At 43.7% G+C, this 16,440-nt stretch overlaps 1 protein-coding gene across 1 annotated transcript in view; it reads right to left on the bottom strand.

The window, feature by feature from the left end:
* The window catches only part of LOC143133482 (protein unc-13 homolog A), a 67,349-nt gene extending 55,603 nt beyond the window's left edge, over nucleotides 1-11,746 (bottom strand). Inside the window, exons 1-3 of the mRNA XM_076293244.1 lie at nucleotides 11,689-11,746; nucleotides 5,547-5,576; nucleotides 4,927-5,026 (exon numbers count right to left, since the gene is read on the bottom strand). Of these exons, the coding sequence (XP_076149359.1) occupies nucleotides 4,927-5,026; nucleotides 5,547-5,576; nucleotides 11,689-11,746 (188 nt within the window). The remainder of the gene's footprint in view (nucleotides 1-4,926; nucleotides 5,027-5,546; nucleotides 5,577-11,688) is intronic.
* Nucleotides 11,747-16,440: the final 4,694 nt, after the last annotated feature.

The following is a 16,440-nucleotide window of genomic DNA, read 5'->3' as shown; positions in this document are numbered from 1 at the left end:
TGTGTGTGTGTGTGTGTGAGTGTGTTTGTGAGTGTGTGTGTCGGTGTGTTTGATTGCTAAGTGTCCCGTGTGTGTGTTTGCTAAGTGCCTGGTGAGCTCCACACTGGCAGAGGGACAGACAGCTGGCAGATAGCTCCACCAGACAGATGTGATGCTAATAGAATCCTGGAGCACCTGGGACTGTGTGTGTGTGTGTGTGTGTGTGTGTGTGTGTGTGTGTGTGTGTGTGTGTGTGTGTGTGTGTGTGTGTGTTTATCATAAAGAGCTGACAAAACAGGATTTACCCCTTGAGCAGTGATTTAGAGAGACTGCAGTAGTTTAGGATGATGTTTAGTTGGGTTCATTGATGTGAGGTGTTCAGTGCACTTATTATCTGTTTGCTTACTCAGAAAGGGAACTATCTCTAAATGTTTACACCACATCAAATTATAATAAATAATACTGAAACTATCACCTATGAACCATTGTGCTCTTCCTCAACCACCAGTCATCATTAGAGTCCATTAAAGGAATGGTGAGCGATTCAAAGCTAACACAGCCATGGCTCTGTAATCTGAAAACAAGTGTGCTCCCCTGCACACATAACACCATTGCAGCCAAAGAGCAGCAGGTGGCGCTAGCGTGCACCCTCACACCCATGGAGCACAGAAGGGGGGGGGGGGGTTATTTGTTTGGCCATAGAGTTCAAATATCACTAATATCTCTCTCTGCAGAATCTCTAAACCAACCTTCAACGGAGAGGTTAATGTGAACACATGACATGAGAACCCCCCCCTCTTCCTCTCCTGTCTTCATCTCCTCTCCCTCTCTCAAACTCTTCCTCTCCTCTTTTCTTTTTTTTTTTTTAAGTATATTTTTTTTACGGAGCCCTCCGGGTGACATGGGAAGCGAGATCTCGCAAAACTTTTTTTCTACTTTTGGAACTTGCTGGGCTTCCTACTTGACCCCAATAGGCCCACAAACCACTACCGCCAGATGGCAATCATATCATGATACTATGATTGCTCTATCACTGTTGCGTTTTGTGGGTTTTCTGGACACATTACATAGGCCTATGACACGGGAGGGAGAGGTAGACACCTGCGTGCAGACACGCACACACAGAGTTGGAACCGTATCTATAACGCACACACAGAGACACAAATAGGTCTGTTGATTTGATTGAACGGTCATCCAGCCAATCACATCAAGTTAGGTGAAGAACCAGAGCCGCTCTGATCAAATTCAAAGTGTACGTCTTTCAAGGCTATGCTGCTGCTTGGGTCTGCATTGTAACGTCTGCAGTGAGCAGATTTCAGATAGAATTGAAATGATAATTGTTACCGCATTATGCTAATTTAGTAAACCAAAATTCACTGTCTGACTGACAGTTTTTGTCACAATGCAGGGAGTCAAAGTGAAAGCGGGGTGCGTGCACCAAGGCACCTGTTTCTGCAGGAAAACCTTTGGCTACTGTTCTCAGAGCATTATGCTTTCTCTGCCTATGATCTGCAGCTTTTCTCAAACTATGGGCCTCCTCAACAATTAACCTACTACTGCTCCACGTAGCCACGAAATTAAGTTATGCCCGGTGCTTCACACGTCTGCTCATTTGCAGCATACTTATTCATTTGGTGTCATCAACTATATAGACATAGCCCAGTCAGCACACATACAGTACATCTCCAAGACACTTGGAAAGGAACAGCTTAATTACATCGCGTTCCATTTAGAACGTCTTATTTGATCTGATCTTACAAACGGCGGCGTCAAGACACATTTGAGTTCTACATCGGAGATAGAACGCTTATGATCGCTCATGCAATGTGTGCGTCCCTGCAGCAAGTGAAACTGGAGGTAACATGGGCTAGAAGCAACAACTTGGCTTCCTGTAACTATCAATGGAAAAATGCATAGAAACTGCTAATCATAATCTTTAAATTGACATTAATTAAGCATATGCAACACAATTTATATATATTCCCTTTGCATATGTTTGGGTAGACTTCAAACTTTTTTGAATTTGAGCTTACAGTTCTGTGTCCTTTACATTTATTTAATAGGTATTAGTGATACCTCGAAATTAGGCTGCTGTCTGCAATTTATTGTAGCCTGCTGTGTGTGCGTGTCTGCACGCAGGTGTCTCCCTCTCCCTCCCGTGTCATAGGCCTATGTAATGTGTCCAGAAAACCCACAACACACAGTGATAGAGCAATCATAGTATTATGATACGATTGCCATCTGGCGGTAGTGGTTTGTGGGCCTATTGGGGTCAAGTAGGAAGCCCAGCAAGTTCCAAAAGTAGAAAAAAAGTTTTGCGAGATCTCGCAAAAGTTTTGCGGGATCTCGCAAAAGTTTTGCGAGATCTCGCAAAACTTTTTGAACCCGGAGTCGAACCCGGGTCGCCGGCGTACGGTGCAGGTGCCCCAGCCAGCCGCGCCACGGCTGGGGCCCTTCCTCTCCTCTTTTCTCCTCTCTTCCTCTCCTCTCCTCTCTCTTCCTTTTCTGTCTTCCTCTCTTCCCCTATCTCCTCTCCTCCTCTTCTATCCTGGTCCTGGGATAGGAAAGTGCTGTCTCCACCATTCCAACTGCAACCTCTGTAGAGCCAATATGAGCAGTCTCTCTCTCTCTCTCTCTCTCTCTCACACACACACACACACACTCTCTCTCTCACTCTCTCACTCTCTCACTCTCTCACTCTGTGCTGCTCCTCTGGGAGACTTTTTGACAGAAGAATGAAGAATGCAGCACACACACACACACACACAAAACTCTGGTGTTGTAGCTCTCATTAGATCATTAGAAGACATTTTCAGACTGAAGAAAAAACAGCAGGATGTCTGCCTCTTTGTGTGTGTGCATGTGTGTGTGTGTGTGTGTGTGTGTGTGTGTGTGTGAACATCACACTGGATAGTTAGTGCTGCCTCTTCCTCTCTCAAACTCTCTCTATCTCTCTCCGCCAAGTGCAGCTATCATTTTGCATGGATCTTGTCATGATCAGTGGAGAGTGGTTGAGTGTGTGTTTTATTGGTTGACAGACAACTTAGCTCTGGGTTTCAGGAGAGATGAGGTGTTGGGGGAGAGACTGTCTCCATTCCGGCAGCCTTGTGTTTAGCTGGTGATGTAGATGATGATTTAACTGGTATGTTTTTATTGGTCTTTGGTTTTTAAACAACACTTTTTACAAAGTCAAGCCAAGTCCATTTCTCTCTTCACCTCTCTCTCTCTCTCTCTCTGAAGATGAGAGCAGCAGTTGTGTTTCTTGAGGTTCACTCTCTCTCTCTCTCTCTCTCTCTCTCTATATATATATATATATATATATATATATATATATATATATATATATTGTTTATGGAGTGTTTTGTATTCAGGTGCATGCATAGGCAGGCACATGCATGTGTGTGTGTGTGTGTGTGTGTGTGTTTATGTGTGCACGCTCAGCTGATGTGAGTTATATGACTGCCACACATCACCCTCATAACCCACATACTGCCCTGTTCCATTCCATTTTCTCCTCCTACTCCCTCTCTCTATCCCTCCCTCCCTCCCTCTATCTGCTCTGGTGTCCAGCCATCTATCTCACACCCTCTCTGTCCTCCTCTGTTATGGTTGTATATTCTATCCTCATGACCCACATACTGCCCTGTTCCATTCTAGTTTCTCCCTTTTCTTCTCTTTCTCTCTCTCTCTCTCTCTCTCTCTCTCTCTCTCTCTCTCTCTCTCTCTCTCTCTCTCTCTCCCCCTCTCTCTCTCTCTCTCTCTCTCCCCTCTCTCTCTCTCCCCACTTCTCTCTCTCTCTTTCTCTCCCCCTCTCTCTGTCTCTCTCCTTCTCTCTCAATTTAGTTCAATTCAATAGGCTTATTGGCATGAGCATTTAGTGAGAAATAGTGCTTCCATAGCATGAACAAAAAGTGCAGAAATACAGACATCTACCCCCCCTCTCTCCCCCCTCTCTCTCTCTCTGTCTCTCTCACTCTCCTTCCTCTCTCTCTATCTCTCCCTCCCTCCATCTCTCTCTCCCTTCTCTTTCCTCCCTCTCTCGCTCTCTTTCTCCCTCCATCTCTCTCTGCCTTTTCTGCTGTTTCTGCTCAGCGGCAGTTGTGTTTCTTGAGGTTCACTTCATCCTCATAACCCAGATACAGCCCTCCCAAAGAGAGAGGGATGAGAGAGGCAGGATTGAAGGAGTGAGGGATGATGAAAAGAGAGAGAGAGAGATGGGGCGAGAGGGAGGCAGAGAGAGGGAGAGAGAGGAGATATCAGAGTAGGCGAGAGGGAGAGAGAGAGAGGGAGAGAGGGAGATGGGGGGAAGTGTGAGAGGCAGAGAAAGTGAGAGATGAAAGGAGGGGAGGAAGGAAAAAAAAGAGACAGGGCTGGAATGAGCAGAAGGAGAAAATGAATGAGGCAATGAGAGAAGAGAAGGAAAGAAATGAAAAACAAAATAGAAGATGCAAAGAGAAAGATCAATTCAGCGGGACGGAGGGGAGGGACAAGGAGAGAAATGAACAGGGGCAAATGTCAAGAAAGGAGGAGAGGAGGAGCAGAGAAGAGAGGAGGAGATGAGAGAAGAGGAGGGAAGAGGAGAGGGTAGGAGGAGATGAGAGGAGAGGAGGGAAGAGGAGAGAAGGGGAGAGGGTAGGAGGAGACGAGAGAAGAGAGGAGTAGAGCAGATATGAGGAGAGGGGAGAGGAGAGAAGAGAGGAGGGGAGGAGAGGAGGGGAGTGGAGTGGAGAGAAGAGAGAATATACAGACAAACAGCAGAGAAGCAGAGGAGGACGAGGGGGAAAGATAAATCAGGAAAAAAGGAGATTAACGACTAGAAACAAAGAGAGAGATGGGGAGAGAGAGAAAGATGAAGAGAGAGATATGGAGAGATGGAGAGAAAAGGATGAAGAGAGAGAGAAAGGGAGGGGAGAGGGAGAGAAGAGCAAGAGGTAGAGACGGACTCACAACATGAAGTCCTGCTCCCAGCTCGGCAGGTTGCCGCGGACTGCGATAGTGGTGCTCTTCACATTTTGGACCTTCAGCGTCACGTAGGTGTTAAACTTCTCTGTGAGGGCAACACACACACACACACACACACACACACACACACACACACACACACACACACACACACACATACAAAGAAAGACAGAGAGAGAGGCACTTTAAGACAGACCTTTTTTCACTAACATCCAAAAAGACCTACCAAATTTTATATTTTATACTTTATAGTCATTGAAGACAGTAATAAAATGCCCATACTTCTTGGAGAACATGTCACACACATGCATGCTCCTGTGCACAAACACACATGTGCCTACACACACACACACACACACACACACACACACACACACACACACACACACACACACACACACACACACACACATACACATGCTATTGTTTATTCTGTGTTCACATTTTTACCCAAATTTGAGAGAGAGAAAAGAGAGAGAGAGAGAGAGAGAGAGAGAGAGAGAGAGAAAGAATGTAAGATAAGCACAACTTTACATTAAGAGATCAATACTAACACATGTAGATGCACACATACTTAACATATTTTAACATGGCACATTACGTACCTTGGGGTCCATCAAACTTGGCTTTTTTCACTGCAAAAAAACAGACAGAGAAAATAGACTTTAAACACAGACAGCAGGACTCAGTATCAGGACTCAAGCAGGTTTATGGAGTATGGGCTGTGCTGTGTTGTGCTGTGCTGTGCTGTGCTGTGTGTGTGTGTGTGTGTGTGTGTGTGTGTGTGTGTGTGTGTGTGTGTGTGTGTGTGTGTGTGTGTGAAAGAGAGAGAGAGAGAGAGTGCATGTGTGTGTGTGTGTGCTTGTGTATGCGCTGTGCCAGTGTTCTGCTTGATTTATACGCATTATTTTCTCAGCCTTAGTTTACATTATGTGTGATAACTCAAAACAGCTACTCTTGTCAGATGGCCATCATACATCATTGAAAAGCTGAGATTCCAGGCTTTCAGAAAAGGTATGGTAGCCTTTGCCACTTTTTCGGTAACGACCAACCCCTCTGGCTCACGGACTATAGGCTGTGTGTGTGTGTGTGTGTGTAGATGACTTCAGTGAACACTACGTTGTGTGCAGTGTGTCTGTGTGTGTGTAGAAGAGTGCAGTGTGTGTGTGTGTGTGTGTGTGTGTGTGTGTGTGTGTGTGTGTGTGTGTGTGTGTGTGTGTGTGTGTGTGTGTGTAGAAGAGTGCAGTGAACACTAAGCTGTGTGTGCTGTCCCAGGCTCCCATACACTCTTCCATATTCCACTTCAACGTCTTCTCCTACAGGCCTCTCACTGTAATAACTAGTCAGAGACTCAGGAGAGAAACAGAGAGAGAGAGAAGGAGGGAGGGAGAGAAGGAGAGAGAGAAAAATATACAGAGAGAAACAGATATAAGTAAACAAGCAGGAGTAAGAGAAGAGAAAAACTGATGAGAAGAAGGTGTGTGTACAAGAGGAGAAAAGGTGGGTGAAGAAAAGAGGGGGGTAAATAAAAGAGAAGGTAGTGATATTTGATCACTCTCTCTCTGTTTCTCTCTCTGTCTCTCTCTCTCTATCTCTCTCTCTCTCTGTCTATTTCTCTCTGTCTCTCTCTCTCAATCTCTCTCTCTGGGTGAAGATGTGAACTCCTGAAGTCTCCCCTGTGAGTTCTGATATTGAACACCCTAATTAAACTGTTTCACATCAGAGAGAGAGAGAGAGAGAGAGAGTGTGTGTGTGTGTGTGTGTGTGTGTGTGTGTGTGTGTGTGTGTGTGTGTGTGTGTGTGTGTGTGTGTGTGTGTGTATGCCTATGTACATTATGTGCATAAATAAGTTCATATAAATATAGACAGAGAGAGTCAGAGAGAGAGAGAGCTAGAGAGAGGAAGGGGGGTTACAGATTATCAGAGAGAGAACATATCAGAGAGATTGAAAATGAGTGACTCAGGGCCCTATCATGACATTCTAAAGTGCATCGTCACTCGTCAAAAGTCTATTCAAATTTAGTAGGATGTCCAGTTCACATTGGGAGGGGTTTTGTTATCAAAAGTGGAGCGCATGGCGTAACAAGGTGTTCCTAGGTCTTTTAATCAGTCATATGGGTGTGTTTGGGGCGTAACATCATTTTAAACCAATGAGAATGACATCTGTCATTGCCTTTAACGGCACAACGCGCGATATGTCAAATAAATGCATCGGTATTTTGGCATTCAACGGCGCATTTGAAGGAGGCTGCTTGCGAGACCGTATGAAATAGTCATTCTTAAACCATGCATTACTAAAACCTAGCATAGCCTTCATGCATTTGCACTCGTCTATTATTTGAACTCATTGGCAAAGTGAAACTAACTTCACCACGGTGTCAGTCAACGAAGTAAGTTATATGCAGTTACTTTCACTATTGACTGACAATGGGTTACCATCGAAAACATAGGCTGGAAAAAGCAACACTTACCCTAATATTGCTCAAATGACTGAATAAAACAACATTTATCCTGCAGAGGAGTTGCTTATATCTCGTGACAGTGCGTCTTCAGCTGTGCTCCATACGTGTCTCTCGCCTCTCCCCTAATCACTTTTAACCGTCATTACCAATTTGCAAATGATGGTGAATAACTACTCATCATGAGATGTACAGTATTTCGCAATATCTTTATTCTAATTATGTTTCCCATTGTAATCGTGCAATTTGTAATGCTTTGCATGGACGTGCGCTGGTGTGCGTTCCTGAATGATAGAAGGATGGTGCGTGCACCTGCCAATATGACTGTTGACATGCGCTCTTAAAATAGCATATGAACAACTCGCCATTGACTTCTGACCAGGTTTAGGTGGTGTATGATAGCGATTTTTAGACAACGCGCCAGGCCCCTCCCTAGGTTGTTAATTGCCACACCCCTGGTCGCAATGTTTAAAAAATAAACGTGCAAAATAGCGAATTCAACTTTCCGCGGGTGAATAACGAGTATTACGCCATGCGCTGGTGGCCCAAAATACAGCCCTCAGTGAGTAAGTAAGATAAAGAGAAAGATGGTGAGACAGAGACAGCGAGAGTGAGAGAGAGAAAAAGACACAGAGAAAGAAGGAGAGACAGTGAGAGAGGAAGAGAGACGGACAGAGAGATTCTTCTCCACTGCAGCAAGGCGGCCCTGTGCTGACGTCAGAGAGGCTCATGTAAAATTGATAGCCGCCCTCACCCTCATTCCTCTATTGCCACAGTACTGCTCACACATTACCATTCAAAGCCCACAGCCCTTTGCTCTCTCCCACTCTCTCTCTCTCTCTCTCTCACACACACACACACGCACGCACACATGCACACACACACACACACACACACACACACATATGCACACACACACACACACACACACACACACACACACACACACACACACACAAACACACACACACACAAACACACACAAACACACACCACACACACACAAACACACACACACACGCACGCACGCACACACACACACACACACACACACACACACACACACACACACACACACACACACACACACACACACACACACTTGATGACACACAGACACAGATGCACAAAATCTGTACCCCCCACCCCGACACACACACACACACACACACACACACTGCTAACCAGGAGTGAGCCATCTGCCTCACAGCCAACCCCCCCCCCCCCCCACGCACACACAGATACACACAGAAGAGGTGGTAAATTCCTTGTGCTAGGGGATTTTCCCAGTGGCCAATCAACTACCAAGCATCTAACATTATTACACAACAAGACACAGGATACGACAATGCACAGTTGGCTGGCGGCAGTCGCCAACACACAATGCTACCTCCTTCACACAGAATCACATGTGCTGCCAGTAGCCTGAATGCTACTCTTCACTAGAGTTGTCAAGAAGGCAACTTCCTTCATGTTTCGCTGAATTAGGTCCCTAAGACCTCCAGAAGGCTCAACGGTGGTGTCTGGCATCCCAGAACCACCCCCATCCACACTCATGATGGGTTCTCTACCAACTAATTCTTCAGTCATTCCTCTTTGTTACTGTGGCCATTCATGATCCGATCAGCAACATAGCCCTTGATGTGGGTAGCCACAAATATCAACAAATACCAAACAAATTCCTCAGTCAATCCTTTTTGTTGCTGTGGCCATTTACATTCAGCAACATAACCAAACAAAACTCAAGACCTTGATGCAGGCACCAACTAATTAATTCCATCTTCTTCATTGCTGTGTATGATCTGATCAGCAACAGGGTTGGGTAGTAACGGATTACATGTAATCTGGATTACATAATCAGATTACAAAAATCAAGTAACTATAATCAGCCCAGATTACAATAAAAAAATGGTGTAATCAGATTACAGTTACATTGTTGGGGATTACCTGATTACATTTTATCATGCAAACAGTGCAACTTTTTTTATGATAGCCTAGCTATCTTTTAATTTGACAAGCAGTTCATTCGGATGTTCACTTTTTAGACTTTTTTAAGATATAGTTAAGAACAAAATTATTCATACCCCTGGCAAATATTGATTTTTCTCTTGACCAATATGTTTGTTCTTACTTCAAATGGCACTTGCAGAAGGTTGCAAGACAATGTGGTAAAAACATGGAATAAAAAAAAAGTGTTTTTATCTTTTTTAACATTTTTATGAAAAATTGCGTGTTCAAAATTATTCATACCCTTTTTAAACAATCACTGGAAACATCTTTATTTACCACCACAGCTCTCAAAATGGTTCATATAATACCCACTAAGCCTCTTCATGTCTCCACAATGATTGTAGACTGCACCTTTTTAGCAGCAATCTGGGTTTTGAGGCAGGAACGATTATTTGCCATCACTTTGGCCTTGTGCTCACTTTTTTGATCGATTGAGGTCCGCTCTAAAATGTTGATATTGTTCTCTGTTAACCATTTCTTGCCTTGTTTGGCTGTATGTTTTGGATCATTGTGTGGTTTAATGTTCAAATGCTGACTTTTGGGGCAGCCATGGCCTACTGTTTAGGGCTTCGGCCTTTGGGCTTGCCGTTTAGACTTCACTAATTCACGGACTGGGATAGATGCAGAGACGAAATGTCCCTCACGGGATCAAAAGATATACTTACTTACTAACTTACATAGACTACTATTGGGACTACTCTCGGCACACTGCCTGATCTTTTCCTCCTAATCTTAATGTAGCCTCTTGTTTTAGTGTTACCGTTTACTTTGAGAAAGTCACCAGGTCCCCCTGGTTGAACAACATCCCAAAATAATAATTTTCTCACCCCCACAATTGAAACGGACATGGAGTCATTTGGGTTTAACACTTCCCTTTTTTATGCCAATCTCAGGCCATGTTCCTGGGTCAAAAAAATCCAGCGAAAGCTAAATTATTTGTCCAGGTGTGCCCTTATAAAGGTTAAGCTGAGTTGTGCATGTTTGGAGAAGGGTGGAGAAGAAAAATAGAATGAGAATTATTTCATCAATTCTGAGGTGGTGTCTTTTACTTAATGGGCATATTTATTGAAGTAATCCTAAAGTAATCAGATTACGTTACATGTTTTTGGTAATCCAACTGATTACGTTACTGATTACAAAAATTGCCATGTAATTTGTAGTCAGTAATGGATTACATTTCAAAGTAATCTGACCCAACCCTGATCAGCAACATAACTGACAAAATACAAGCCCATTATACAGGCACCAACAAATACCAACTAATTCGTCTTTCAAACCTCTTTGATCCTGTGGCCATAGATCAGCAAAACACGAGCCATTGATGCAGGCACCAACAAGTACCATCCCAGAAACACAGCGACAAGTTTTAAAAATGTCAGAGTTAGCTCAATAAAATAGACGGTGTGCTCAAATTCAAAATACAACACACCATGTCAGCTCTCAAAGCAATCAAAACCATGCATGCACTGTGGAACCTCCAACAACCACCACAGTCCCATGCTTGACCCATTTTCCAGAATTGCTTATACTTTTCTGTTCCTCTCGGCTCAAGTTCAAGTTCAAGTGGTTTATTGTCATGTACTCATAAAAGGAATTATGAGTAATGAAATTCCTTGTGCTCAAGAGCCAGCTCAACTTTAAAGAATAAATTAACAGTAGTAATGGGTATATTGTGTGTGTTTGTATGGGGGGTATGGTGTGTGTGTTTGTGTCGGGAGGGGTGGGGGTGGGGGGGGGGGGGGATAGTAGAATTAAATTCTACTATCTCTGTCATCTGCCCGCAGAGTTAAACTCAACTCTGTTGTTCTCAAGCCAACCTGCCAGTTATACAGTGTCCAGGTATAGTGACCCTGAATCAGGATAGTTTTACAACCACACAGAATATGCTTTAAAGAGTGTCAGCCATGACCTATAGCATAATATTGTAGGCCATTTGATGATGCTATCAAACCCAGTTATCAAGCAGGTTGAGTTGGCAGATAGCTCCCCATACTGGAGAAGAGGCAGAGGGAGTAGAGATGCACACAAGCTATTTCAAGGCCATGAAGGGATTTTATCATGGAAGAAAAACTCATGAATGTATCTTTCAGGAACTAAGATGTATTTTAGGGCTTAATCAATGGCTGGAGCGCATCTTTAAAGATTTCATTATAATATAAATTTCATTTGATCTTAACTTAACTACACAACAGCCGATCGCCATGACGATGAATTTGACCCAGCTCGTGATCAGATCCAGTCTGGACTCATCTGAGTATGTGTAATCAGCGGTGCTTACAGGACATCAGCAGCTGTTCCTGAACCTCATTACCCAGTGCCCACTCCTCCACCTTCATCATCAATCACTCTCCTCTCTTCCTTTCTCTCAATCACTCTTCCTGATTCTAATCACAACCTCTTTTTTCATCCCTCTCTCACCCCTCTTCTTCCTGCCTTAGCAACGGTCTGTTATTCAGAATTAGCAGACCGCCGAACGTTGGGAAGGCCCATTCAAGTGAATGGAGCATTCAGCAGCATTATGAAGAGCCGTGTAATAATTTGCCTTATTATTAGGGCCGGGTGTGTTTACCTGTTAACATCTACAAAGTGTGTGTGTGTGTTGGGGGGGGGGGGTGCATGCTGTATATACAAAGTTGAGAGGAAGGGACCAGACTTTATGTGTTTTGGTTTTGTGTATGTGTGAGAGAGAGAGAGTATGAGTGAGTGTGTGTGTGTGTGTGTGTGCGCGCATGTGTGAAAAAAAAAAAACAGAAAAAACTCACTTAGTGAGTTCTATCTTTGGTGGATAAAATTAATATTTGAAAACTATAAAGGAACCGATGGAAAAACACCCTCCCTCCCACACACACACTCATATGCGCGTGCGCACAAACGCACACACACACACACACACACACAGCTCTGTCTCTCCGCTGGTGAACACACTCACAGGAGTTTGTTCATTTATTTATCTCTTCAGACAGACAGTGCCTGTTCAGCAAGCTTTTAGTGCTGCACTGGGCTGGGCTCCTCTCCACTGCTGCATTTCCTGTCCTCCTGAATATGTGCGTGTGTGTGTGTGTGTGTGTGTGTGTGTGTGTGTGTGTGTGTGTGTGTGTGTGTGTGTGTGTGTGTGTGTGTGTGTGTGTCTGTGTGTGTGTGTGTGTGTGTGTTTACATCTTTGCTCACAGGCTCTAATTGCATCATAATGGTCTCACTTTAATCCAGTCATTATTTGCTGGCGGGGGCAGCAGGCAAAGAAAGCATCAGATCTGTATCTAATTGATTAACACCCCACCCAAGGTGATTGATTGATCTGATATCTAATTGATTAACACCCCACCCAAGGTGATTGATTGATCTGATATCTAATTGATTAACACCCCACCCAAGGTGATTGATTGATCTGATATCTAATTGATTAACACCCCACGCAAGGTGATTGATTGATCTGATATCTAATTGACTAACACAGTAGGGATACCAGCTGACACCGGCCCAGTTGTGGGTCCGGTCCACATCACAGCCAGCGCCACTGGCTTGGCACAGAGGGTCAATTTCTGACCAAAGATAATTTAACAATGATGCAAAATCTATTTGCTAATTTCATACCATGATTAATATCCTAAGCACAACTATTGGCAGGCAGTGTTTCTAGACTCATACTGTGGCTTTATAAACTACTAACATGTTCTGTGGCTTTATGAAATACTAACATGTTCTATGGCTTTATAAAGTACTAACATGTTCTGTGGCTTTATAAAGTACTAACATGTTCTGTGGCTTTATACACTATTAACATGTTCTGTGGCTTTATACAGTAGGCCTATTAACATGTTCTGTAGCTTTATACAGTACTAACATGTTCTGTGGCTTTATACAGTAGGCCTATTAACATGTTCTGTGGCTTTATGAAATACTAACATGTTCTATGGCTTTATAAAGTACTAACATGTTCTGTGGCTTTATAAAGTACTAACATGTTCTGTGGCTTTATACACTATTAACATGTTCTGTGGCTTTATACAGTAGGCCTATTAACATGTTCTGTGGCTTTATGAAATACTAACATGTTCTATGGCTTTATAAAGTACTAACATGTTCTGTGGCTTTATAAAGTACTAACATGTTCTGTGGCTTTATACACTATTAACATGTTCTGTGGCTTTATACAGTAGGCCTATTAACATGTTCTGTGGCTTTATACAGTACTAACATGTTCTGTGGCTTTATACAGTAGGCCTATTAACATGTTCTGTGGCTTTATGAAATACTAACATGTTCTATGGCTTTATAAAGTACTAACATGTTCTGTGGCTTTATAAAGTACTAACATGTTCTGTGGCTTTATACACTATTAACATGTTCTGTGGCTTTATACAGTAGGCCTATTAACATGTTCTGTGGCTTTATGAAATACTAACATGTTCTATGGCTTTATAAAGTACTAACATGTTCTGTGGCTTTATAAAGTACTAACATGTTCTGTGGCTTTATACACTATTAACATGTTCTGTGGCTTTATACAGTAGGCCTATTAACATGTTCTGTGGCTTTATACAGTACTAACATGTTCTGTGGCTTTATACAGTAGGCCTATTAACATGTTCTCTGGCTTTATACAGTACTAACATGTTCTGTGGCTTTATACAGTATTAACATGTTCTGTGGGGCAATCGGCTACAGCATCCATACTATACCACATTTGTGTCCAGGAGCCCACTGGGACTAGCGTCCGAGTCCGGCCCCGGTCATTTCGCGGCCCCACACCATCTCTGTCTTCCACTCACTTCCTGTCACTCTCTTCACTGTCATGAAAGGCCCCAAAAGTAAAAAGCTTAAAACAAAACAAAAAAACTCTGTATATAGCTGCTTAACTGTGACTGTTCAGAGTAATATGTGTACCATTTAAAAGTAAATTGGCAATTCCTTAAAGGATAATTCCGGTGTGATATTGACCTAAAGTGTTTTGAAACATGATACCGAGTGTGAACGTATGTCTCATAGCCCATCTCGGCTTGTCCCCTGCACTCCAAAATCTGGCGCTAGTTAACCGATGCTACCGCTTTTTCAATGGTGGTGCTTCGGCATCGGGCTAGCCATGCAAATAAATCACTGTTTTACACCATTTACGAGGCTCAATGTATCTCCACACTTCATTGGTAGACTTCCGAGGGCCCTGACATTTAAAACGAGACATTGAGAACTTTGAAAAAGCACAGGTAGTTTACTTACAAGACGATTTATACAGACAGTATCTTCACGAAGTTTAGCGTTTGCAGCCATCTAGAATTTAGTCACGATAAGTCAAGCGACGAGTAAGAATGAACAGGTATGATAAAGGATCAGATTCCAAAAATAATTCAGTGGAAATGCATGGATTCCAGTTGCTGCTATCATACCTGTTAATATCATACCTGTTCATTCTTACTCGTCGCTTGACTTATCGTGACTAAATTCAAGATGGCTGCAAACGCTAAACTTCGTGAAGATACTGTCTGTATAAATCGTCTTGTAAGTAAACTACCAGTGCTTTTTCAAAGTTCTCAATGTCTCGTTTTAAATGTCAGGGCCATCGGAAGTCTACCAATGAAGTGTGGAGATACATTGAGCATCGGCTAACTAGCGCCAGATTTTGGAGTGCAGGGGACAAGCCGAGGTGGGCTATGAGACATACGTTCACACTCGGTATCATGTTTCAACACACTTTAGGTCAATATCACACCGGAATTCTCCTTTAAGACCCCCACTTCAAGAGAGATAAACAAGTTTTTTTGAAACTCTCTAACACAAATGGCAATAGAATAGACGTTCTAAAGCGACACCTGTACTCAGTCTCGTCATGTTTCTGGGCCATACAGCAGCTGTTGGCTTTTAGTCCTGACCCTTGGAAATTTAATCTAGTGTAGCTCTCTACCTCGCTCTCTCTACTTCTCTCTCTCTCTCTCTCTCTCTCTCTCTGTCATTGAGCAGGAGACTTCACGTATCGCGGTCTGGTGAATCGAGTGCCCCAAACACTCCCTCTGGCAGGGGGCTGGCTTTGATTTGAACGTTCCAGAGCAACAGTGGTGGTGTCTGTGTGTGTGCTGTGTGTGCTGTGTGTGTGTGTGTGTGTGTGTGTGTGTGTGTGTGTGTGTGTGTGTGTGCACTTCCTTTCCTCACGCGGGCTCACAGCAGCCTCTGCAATACATCAAGACCAGGGGAGGAGAGGAGAGGCCGAGGATCAATGGAAGGGGAATTGAATTGCCGAGAGAAGAACAGGAAACAGACGCTTAATAATAGCTCCCAAATCATAAATCACTGCCCACCCCCACCCCCCATGCATTATTCAGCGCCACGCACAGCACGCGGGCCACAAAGACAACAGTGAGTGACCAATGACAGCTGGCCAGTGTGGGCAAGTGGACACAAACACACAGAGACGGTGAGTAAATACACCTCTTGGGGCGACACACACTTCAAGCACAAACGCCCCCCCGTCACACACACACCCCCTCATAACCCCTCAGCTCTGCTCATGCTACAGGAATGGCTCCTGGTAGCTTAGTGGTCCTAGTGTCACAGTATCTGCATCCATGCATTATTTATGGCCTGGGGCTTTCAAAATCCAATACTCTGCACATTTGTCCTGCTCATGAGAGTTTTGATTGATCTGATTAGATTGGCCTACAGCCCTTGGTAAGCTAGTGAATGTGACTGCATTTATTTGTGTGTGTGTGTGTGTGTGTGTGTGTCTGTATAAGGGGTATGTATGCATGTGCATGTGTGTGTGTGTGCGTGCTGTCCTGTGTATGTAGCCCTGACCGGACCCACAGACTGACCCTCTCCACAGAAGCACAAACATTCTTGGCAAAACATCAACTACAAATGGAGGCTTTTATGTAAGGGCACAGCACATCACTTTGCCCAAACCATCATCCGTGACTCATGGTCGTGTGTGGGCTGTGAAAATGTGACACTTCAACATGGAGGGAATGCAAACATAATCTTACATAACACACTCTCACACTCTGGAGACTGCACATACCACATACATATGCCCCCATATACA

Source organism: Alosa pseudoharengus, unplaced genomic scaffold (assembly GCF_046254945.1).
Source record: "Alosa pseudoharengus isolate Yale_2024_CS ecotype anadromous, Long Island Sound unplaced genomic scaffold, YU_APseudo_1.1 YU_APseudo_1.1_scf_2, whole genome shotgun sequence".
Lineage (NCBI taxonomy): Eukaryota > Metazoa > Chordata > Actinopteri > Clupeiformes > Clupeidae > Alosa > Alosa pseudoharengus.
Note: the sequence above shows the minus strand (reverse complement) of the source record. Positions and strands in the feature narration are given on the sequence as shown.